The sequence below is a fragment of the Coffea arabica genome, chromosome 1e, assembly GCF_036785885.1.
Source record: "Coffea arabica cultivar ET-39 chromosome 1e, Coffea Arabica ET-39 HiFi, whole genome shotgun sequence".
In the NCBI taxonomy this organism is placed as follows: domain Eukaryota; kingdom Viridiplantae; phylum Streptophyta; class Magnoliopsida; order Gentianales; family Rubiaceae; genus Coffea; species Coffea arabica.
Window position 1 is genome coordinate 29,311,413 of NC_092311.1, and position 9,885 is coordinate 29,321,297.

Below are 9,885 nucleotides of genomic sequence, written 5' to 3' on the forward strand. Positions count from 1 at the left end.
TTAGCAGCATGATAAATGATGGTTTACAAACGGCATCACCTTCGAATAATTCTCAGTTCACTAGATATTTGATTAGTCCTGTGGCGAACTCCTATATGTTCACAAAATTTACCCAACTTCAAACAAACACCATCCTTGAATTGCTGCACAGGTAACAACAGACTTGCTCCTATCAAAATTGCTGCAACAAGAACTCGAAGGCCAAACAAATATAATATGACTTTATCTAAACGTTGGTATTTTTCGAAATTCTAGTGCTTATATATAGAAGTGGAGGAAAGGAATAAGCAAATTAGTAATTTAAAATTTTGATAAAGAAGAAAGAAACTAATAAATTTTGTGGCCCATATGTCCTCACACCAATATGCAATTAATTTTCTTTCCTTTATAATCATCACAGTCTACCTATACAAAATAAATAAGTAAATAAAAGGTGAGATGAGGCACCAAAGCAGAAGGGGAGGGAGAAAACTAGTAGCAAACAAACAAAAATAAAATAAAATAAACAAACAAATTTTGTAGGACTGGCAAAACACTTGCTTGGGCTATTCGGTTTGCCGGCTACAGCAATAAAAGAAGCCTAATTCCTGAAATTCATCGGGCTGAGCCCATACAAAAGTGTTGTTGTAGTGAAATTCATTGGGCGGCGCAGAGCCCATACAAAAGTGCTGTAGCAGCAGTGAAATTCATCAACTGTCCAATCGAGCAGCTCATACGGCCCACCCAATAAACAGAAAAGGAAACGGAGAAACGAATTCCGAGTCCCCCGCTCTGAGCTGAGTCGACGGAATACTGAACAGACCGGTTCGCCGGAGTCGCCACCGGAACCTTATCAGAAAATTCCATAGTACATCATCTGTGGATCTCCGACGACCGGTAAAAGGAGTCTGTGATATTTCCGGAAGCTCATTTCACTGTAATATTTTTACGTTAAACCCTTCCCCAGGGTTTTATAATCTCCTCAACTTTCACTAATGCGCCATATTTTGTAAGTTCAGTTCTGGTTAATCCTACTAATTGATATAATTATGATTACTATTGTTGTTGTTGTGAATAGGTTGATCGATTTTATAGGATTAGCTTAATTGTTTTGACAAGGATGAAAATGCAAATCCAAAATGTTGATAACATGGCTGAATTTGGTGTTTGAACCAGATGTAGAGCTCGGTTACAATGGCTTGCGAGCTCCATTTTGCGGCTAAAGCCCCCCTCTCTACTTGTAGGCTCATTTACTTGAACTCTTTCCAATTTGTTGTTTTGCTGATGAAATGAAATAGAAAAATTAGAAAAATTGATTTGTCAACTTTAGTTATTGATTGAGTACTACTAGCTTTTGGGAAATTGGAGCATAAGTTGGTGAAAATTTTTTTGTATAGGGGCGAATGGTTGGACCTAGCAGAGTTGAAGCATTGTGTACTTTGACAGCTTCTAATGGTATCTATCATGTCATTCTATATCTCTTAAAAACTGCATAAAGTTTTTATGTATGTTTGTCTATTTTAATGTAAAAAGTTTTATTAAGAAAATTGATGAATTTGTGGGAAGGTTGATGATTTGGTGGTACCATTATAGGTTTAATACACTGGACAGATTCAACTACAAAATCCTTTCAGGAGCAAATTGTTGATGCACTTTGCTTGGGAGAGAGGAGTAAAGCTTCTAGTTTGCTGTCAGAGCTTGTGCGGACTGTCGAAACATTGAAAGCCAATGATTTTCTTTTAGTTCTTCAGTATTGTGCTAGATTGCCTGATCCACTGGTATGCTTGAGATCAATATTTCTTTTCTCTACTGGCTTGTTTGCTGTTTTAATGAAGTAATCATACTTTGGAATAGATTCTCTAAATGTAAGTTAAATTGCTTTAAGCATTAGTGTAGGTACTTGAAATTAGAAATTAAGCTGTTGAACTACAATCTGTTGGTATTGGACTGTGAAATACAATTCAGCCTTAAGTTGGATACGAATAGCAGTACCATTTGTGCATTTATCTGAAAAGGCTCAAAAGCAGCAGTAGAAATATAAGAGCTATAAGTGATTCATGTTGTGCACTTAGAAGCACAAGTTCTTATATCAGGATGATGGACATAATTTGAACATGGAGCATGCACCATATAACAGCACTAAGTAGCAGAGAAGATGATTGATTCTTCTTGTTCAGCTGTCCACCTCCTACTCCTGCACATTGTATTCTTGAACTGCTACATCTTAAGGAAGTAGGGATTCCCATTTGATCTTTATGTGGCAGATCATCTGTATTATTTTAGAATATTTGTTTCACGTGACTGAGTGGTTGCTTTCACTACCTGCAGTTTGCCTTGGAAACGTGGAAAGTGATGGAGGAAAAGGAAATTTATGCAGGTGGCAAATGCTACTTTTATACCGTTCGAGCACTTTGCAAGGGAGGTTATCTGAAAGAGGTATTGCTCTTGATCGTGATAGTACTTTTATGGTCATGTAAAGATTGGTTTCCTCTCATGAGTTATGTAGTGTATTCCTTCTCATTCTAATCCTGGGAATAAATGTGATTCACATGGATGTTTAGCAGTAAAGAGCTTGCATCCCATACATTGGAGTCAAACAAGCTAATAAATCCTAATATACCATTTTTTTTCACATAAACCTGTGGTTTGGTCCACTGCTGCACTCTTGGCTTTATTTTTAGATAACAATGGCAAGTTTCTGAAGAAGATGTCATGTCATATGCTTCAAAGAGAAAGCTGTTGAAAACCAATATACTTCTGATTTGGGTGCCAATATATGCCTTTGGTTCCTTAGGTAGTGCTACTCAAGGGCACAGCATATGATTAATTTCTATTTCAGATATATGACCAAGTTCCGTATAAGTATAATGGTAGTGTAGTTCAAACTTTCTCCTTTTATAAAACATGTCAATGTTCTGAGGAAGTGTGTATTTAAACTTTAGATTGCTATTCATTGGTGTAGTTAAGCTGGTTGATGGTTCACCTAGTCTGTTTGCTATTCATTGGTGTAGTTAAGCTGGATGATGGTTTGCCTAGTCTGAAGAATATTTTTGTGGATCATTGATTTTAGTTGTTTGGATATTATATAAAGTTTACTAGCAGTCCCTATATTTTTAGTGGCTCATTTGGGAATTAACTTTCAGAACAGTTGATTTCTGCTAATAAAAGTTCTTATCTTTATATTCTCAATCAGGCATTCAACTTGATGGGCTTGCTGCGAGAAAATCCTGCTATGTATCCGCTTTTGCCCCTGTACAACAGTTTCCTCAGTGCTTGTGTTCAAAATGAAAGTGTAAACTATGCTAACAACTGCTTAGAATTGATGGAACACCAGACAGTGGGCAACAATGAAATAACATACGCTCTGCTTCTCAAGGTGTGTGAAAAGATGTTATATGTCAGTTTTCTTGTTTTAATCATGTCCAATTCCCAGTTCCACCTTCTGATTGGCATGGCAAAGTGTGATTAACAAATGTCATTCATTTATAGGTTCCCTATTGTCTTTTAAAAAAAGGAAATATGGGCTGAAAGTAAAACTACTAGTTACGTGGAACCTGCCTTGGCTTACTTTATTTTCTAGTAAAGCACGCACGCTCCTACTGAAGCATGAGTGTTATATTGTAGTAATTTCTGATCTCAAAAGCAGTTTTTGTGGTTTCTAGTTTATGTGCTTTAACTTTAAACCATTTCCCTCCTCTCAGGAGAAATATAACTAGCTGTTGCTATGCCACCACTGTTGGTTATTGCTCAGATTATGGTTGTTTCTCTTAAAACCTGTGGTGCTAGGCAATAAGATGATGCTCACAATGTAGTTGGAGTGCATGTATTGGATCTAGACAAATAATTTAAGGACACTAGTGAAAGCATTAAAAACATTTTCAGTTCTCCAATTGGTCTTGATCCATCTAGTCTTTTAATGGTATTGGTTGTTCTTTCTAACCTTTTACCCTGTCACCATTGAGTGACTATTGGCTTGATATTTATACTTGTGATTATTCATCTAGGTACCTGTCTTCTAAATCCATTCTTTCAGCTTGCAGTTTTACATCAAAATCTGCCTGCAGTGCATGAGATATGGAAGGAGAGCATCAAATACTATAGTCTAAATATCATTTCTCTACGAAAGTTCATATGGTCCTTCACAAGGTTGAGAGACTTGGAATCTGCCTATGTGACCTTACAGTACATGGTGCATATGGCTTTCCGAGGAAACTCTGTCATCTTTAAGACTGCTGAAGGAAAGTTATCTGATTCAAGATTTGACATACCAATTCCATTGAATGGTCACTTGAGCCTCAAGAATTGTACCAAAGACAATGGTATTGTACCTTCTGTACCTGAAAATGTAGACAGGAGTGTTACAAACCCTGGCAAGCTTGGGTTTGAATTCAATTTTGGTGTGGAAAGTCATGGAGCTAGCAGGGTCAGCACAAGTAGGCCAGTAAAACATGTAGAGCTTCCTGTTATGAAGCTACTTAGGTGGTCTTTCAGTGATGTGATACATGCGTGTGCAGACATGCAAAACTGTACATTAGCAGAGCGGTTGATTTCACAGGTAATGAAAAACATCTTACTTTAGCTGTCTTCCCATGTTTGAGGTATTCTAAACATCAAGTCCTTTTTTGAGTAGCTAACTTTCCATGTCACCAGACAGACTCAGGGTGTAAAAATGTGAAACTTTAACTAATTTGCATGCACATTTTTGGTTCCCCCATTTCTGTGGATCAATTCTTGTTTAGTATCATTCAGTTGACTTGCCTTTTCTATTTGTTGTAGATGCAAAATCTTGGTTTGGAACCATCTTCTGGCACATATGACGGCTTCTTAAGAGCAGTTGTGCAAGCAAGAGGTTTTTATGATGGCATGCAAGTGGTAAGATATGAAAATTTATGCAGTAACATATTTTGAAGATTCTTTCAAAACAAAAATGTTCATGAAGAGGGAAAAACCTCATTTCTCTCTCTCTCTCTCTCCCACATAAATGTGCCCTGGTATTTTATAATCTGTAGTTTTGCCAAGTATGTCATTCATTTTGTTCTATACTTTTCAACGTACAATTGTTTATGCAACTCTTACTTCCATTTTCTTGTTTTCTGACTTAAATAGTGTGTATCTAATCGTTTTGCAGCTAGAAGTTATGCAACAGAAAAATTTGAAGCCTTATGATTCTACTCTTGCAGCTATTTCTGTTGGTTGCAGCAAAGGTTTACGACTAGATTTGGCTGAGTCCTTCCTGGATAAAATATCAAAAACTCCAAGTCCTTATCCTTATAATGCCTTTTTTGAAGCATGTGATGTTCTGGTCAGTGAGTAAATAAGATCGTGCTTGCTAGTGATTGAATATGGTTTTGAAAGAACAATTGTAGTATCAAATTATATTGAATTGGTTTTTGCCTAATTTACCACATGTTGATAAATTATTTTTCTCTTGGTGTCCCTTAAATTCTATGTACATAGTGTGCCACATTTTCTTAATAGTGATATTGCTACTCCTTTAAGATGGCTCTATGTACTCCACCAGTTTCTTGTTGAGCATCAAGAAACTTACTAGAAAACATTGAGTTATGCTTAATTCATGCAGATTCCCATAATCTTGATACATGTACTTGTTTGGAGTTGACTGCTAAAAGCCTATACTGTTGATAGATCGTCCCATTTAATGCTTCTGTGTAATTCTATGTGTAGGATCGACCTGAACGCGCTGTTCGAATGTTAGCTAAAATGAAAAAATTGAATATCCAGCCTGATGTCAGGACTTATGAGCTGCTGTTTTCATTGTTTGGTAATGTGAATGAACCTTATGAAGAGGGCAATATGTTGTCGCATGTGGATGTTGCTAGACGGATAAATGCTATAGAAATAGATATGATGAAGAATGGCATTCAACATAGTCATGTATCACTGAAGAATTTGGTAAGTTTTGCCTCTGATGTACTTTTTTAACTAAAAATAGGTTCGGAATGAATTTCATGATTTAAAAATTGATCTTCCATATTTGACGGTCTTCATGAAGTGTGTTGGGTGTTTTGTAATACGTTGGCAGACATTATTTATCACGTTTAAGTACTTTCCAACTTATAAAAATGAGGTAACACCCAACTAGGCTTGTTTAGGTAAAGAAGGACAACAGACTGCTTTTGGCCTGTGAGCTCAAGTGTTTAAGAATTGTATCTTTTTGCTCTAACTTTGTAGATTTGCTCCTTTCATTGATTTTCTGCAGCTAAGAGCACTTGGAATGGAGGGTATGATAAAGGAGCTTACTCAGTATCTGCATGATGCAGAAAGACCATCTTCTAGCTTATATGCTTTGCTGGGAACGCCTGTCTATAATGTAGTTTTGCATTCACTTGTCCAGGCTAAAGAGGTGAGCACTCAAAATTGTTTGATTTAGATCTTACATGTTTTACCTTAGCACGCTTTTGTTTGCTCGTAAATGAATAGATCTTTTCATGACATAGATGTCTCATATTTCTCTATAAATTGACTCAATAGATGGGATTTTCTTTGAAATCCTGACATTTTTTAGACTGATAACCTATAAACATATTCATTTGACCTTTAAATTGATGTTTGATTTTTTTTTTTTTTTTTTTATTTAGACACATATGGCTGTGGAAACATTCAAAATAATGAAATCGAGAGGAATTTCATCAGATGCTGTTACGTATGCTATCATGATCAATTGTTGCAGCACTATGAAAAGTGCTAGATCTGCTTATGCCCTGGTTTCGATGATGATTCGTGATGGTTTTTATCCAGAGACTGTTACTTACACTAGTCTCATTAAGGTACGTCAGTTCACTTGGTATTTGTTCGTATAGAGAGTAGGTTAAAAAGTTGTTGATACAGGTTTAAGTATCTTCTTAATATGACTCAAAGAACCCTTTTTTGTTCTCCTTTTATTCCGCTTAGATGCACTTTGTTAGTGGCTACTGGTGTCAAGCTAGATATTAAGTAGCCTTATTTTTTTGGAAGCGCGGAGGTCTCTGTGTAGCTTAACCTTATGATGTTTTAATTTTCCTCAGACTTTGCTGGGACTTGATGACTTTAACGAGGCACTGAAGTTGCTTAATCAGGGGAAGCTGGACAAAGTCCAACCAGATGTGCTGTTATACAACACTCTTCTTCAAGAAGCATGTCAAAAGGTAATTGATTTAATTAAACTATGATCTGGTGATTATCTAATCACTATCACACTCGAAAATATTAAAAAGTGGATTGGCAACAGAATGTGTTGTATTAACATCTTTGGCTGCATGGTTTTCCATTGTAATGGGACCAATCGTGTGATGCAGGTGTTTTCCATACCTTTTTCATTTCCCGATTTTCTTGTTACCCCTACTATCCCTGATTCCTTTGAGGCGTGGCTAGGTTGGGGAATCTGGATATACTGCATGTCCTATTTCTGAATCTGTAGACTCTGCTTAAACTTTTAGTACAAAATGGTCTAGGACTGACCTTGAGTCCACAACTTACAAGCTTTAGTTTCCTTTCTGTAAATCATTCTATACAAAGTTCATGGCAGTTCATGTTTTGCATAATTTGTGATTGAAAAAGTTTTTAGGAGAAACATAAGGAGCACAGTGTGTCGCAATTTTGTCATGATGCTCTCAATGGCATGCCTCCCCTTTGGTGGTGTGGAGGGTACTATTCCAAGTTGCCTTTGTGCAATGTTTCCATCCGTTTATGGATAATTAATTATGTTGTTTCCTTACCCCCAAAATTAAAATTAAAAATAAAAAGAAATTCTGCTGAGCTATTGTCTTTGTGCTTTTGTTAAGTTGGATGGATGTTTATCAGTTCACTGCCTCTTTGCAGGGAAAAATTGATGTGATTGAGCTTATTGTTGAGCAGATGCACCGAGAGAAGATCCAACCTGATCCATCAACCTGTCATTATGTTTTCTCTGCATATGTTGACCAAGGTTTCTACAGCACTGCAATGGAAGCATTGCTCGTGATGAGTATGCGAATGATTTCCGAGGATGATGACATTCTTGAAGGAAAAAGGGCTGAATTTGAAAATCTAATTGTTGCTGAAGACATGGAAGCGCTGATAATAGACCTTTCTAAAATCTCTATGGATGATATCCATTTCGCCCTATTGCACTTGAGATGGTGTGCCATGCTTGGATACACGGTATCGTGGTTACCAAATGAGAGTCAGTGGGCCAAGAGACTTTCAGAAAATTATGCACTACTCCTTGAGAAGTAGTTAGGGGCAACTAACACATTCGTTAGGGAAGTGATATAGGTATTTACAGAGCGATAGTGCTGCATCGAATTAATTACTGATGATTCACACATGGAGTAGAATGGATAAGCGTCTCACAACTCGTGGAGCAGAACGGATAACCTTCTTACACCAATTTGGACACATTTACAGCCAAGAATTGTGCCTGACTGTTGGTAGTTCAGAGTTCACTGTCGCTTATACTTTCCTTTTTTCTTTTGGTTTGGTAGAAAGCACCTATTTTTCTGTTCATTGCGCCGGTAATCTGGTCAATGCGCGTTAGAGAACAATAGCATTTTTTGCTGTACCAACCCCAGTTTTGTAGACAAGGAATAGACCGCGTCTGTGCATAGACAAATCTGTAGCTGTTGGATAGATTAGAGTTTGTATGTTACTGAGTCAAATTTTGAATATCTGACATGAAGAACAATAAAGATATACATGTACAATTATGATGTGGATCATAATGTCCATTTATTTTTTATTTTTTATTTTTTGGTCAATTTCTGAAGCCTTGTGGTCATTTATCCGCTCATATCCTAACCCTCTCTTCCCTGTCTAGCAGCTGTGGACATCAATCAAAGCACGTGCAGGTATTCATGGTACTATTGTATGTAAATCCTTGATTTGCATTCTTGTCCGGGATTTGTTGGAAAGGCACCCGTTTGATTCGGTAGCGGTTCAATTTCTTCCTTGATTTCTTTGGATCTACCCTTTTCCTTTGGTATAAAATAAAATTTATCGTATTCGAAAAAAGATGTAAATCAACGCACATATTGTGAAATTTGTGACTAAAATGGATTATGTTGCTTTTGTTTTGGTCTGGTCAATATCTGTATCAATGTGGAAAATTTGTTCTGACTATTTTAGGAATTAATTCAGTTGACTAGAATTATGGAAACAAACAGCCAGTTCTGAATGCACTTGACAGAGTTTCTTCAAGTCAAGTTTGAAATAATTTTGGTAATTCATTTGGTGCCATCAATTCCAAATTTCCAATTCCATCAGTTGGGGACCTTTTCTTTTAAGCATTTTTTGAGAGAGTTCTGAATTGTGATGCAGGACTAAAAGCTCCTTAGAAGTGATTGAAATATCCTGAATAGGCATTAGCAACAAATTACAATTGATTGCCAAAGATAAGGTCCAAGCTCTTAAAAGTGCCTTCAAGGTAAATAAGACAAAGCCAACTGATCATCTCCCTTAAGCTGCATTCATTTTGAGGTGGAGCTCAATTGATTGTATAACAGTTCCAGAGACTTGCATGCTACTATTAACAGGCTTTTGACAAAGAGAAGTAGCTCTCTTAGAGAAATTGTACTTATTAAGTGCAAACTGTAATTGTGCTTCAGATAAAAATGAAAAAAAAAATAAAGAAGGAGGAATGTTAACACAAACGTAAAGATTAATTGATCCAAACTTCTAACAAAAATTTACTAGTATTCCGTACCAATTTATTACTAATTTAGTTTTACCTGCATCATCGCCAGCTAAATTGTACTTGGAAGGTTTATGGCAATGGAAAACTAGTTGGACGAAATTGAAAAATATTTTTCAACTATTTCGGAAAAAAATCTTATTCAAAAATATCTCTGCATGTCTGTTTTAGGTAAAAATTATTAAAAGAAAAAGAAAAAAAGGAAAACGTAAAACTAGTGAAAGAAACTTTTTGACATA

At 36.3% G+C, this 9,885-nt stretch overlaps 1 protein-coding gene across 4 annotated transcripts; it reads left to right on the top strand.

Moving 5' to 3' along the window:
• The first annotated feature begins 681 nt into the window (after positions 1-681).
• Positions 682-8,695, top strand: LOC113701718 (pentatricopeptide repeat-containing protein At1g76280). Of its 4 annotated transcripts, none has more exons than XM_027222489.2 (14): positions 682-988; positions 1,156-1,219; positions 1,377-1,434; positions 1,573-1,757; positions 2,308-2,415; positions 3,173-3,355; positions 4,013-4,534; positions 4,756-4,851; positions 5,108-5,281; positions 5,665-5,892; positions 6,200-6,343; positions 6,579-6,767; positions 7,005-7,124; positions 7,834-8,695. In XM_027222489.2, exons 1-14 carry the CDS (start codon positions 975-977, stop codon positions 8,191-8,193), a joined length of 2,445 nt encoding a protein of 814 aa, XP_027078290.1. In that variant the 5' UTR covers positions 682-974; the 3' UTR covers positions 8,194-8,695. The 4 variants fall into 4 exon arrangements, with proteins under 4 accessions (XP_027078290.1, XP_027078283.1, XP_071910163.1 ...); XM_027222482.2 differs by having other exon boundaries at positions 683-988; positions 7,798-8,695; XM_072054062.1 differs by having other exon boundaries at positions 683-916; positions 1,058-1,219; positions 7,798-8,695.
• The last annotated feature ends 1,190 nt before the right edge of the window (positions 8,696-9,885 follow it).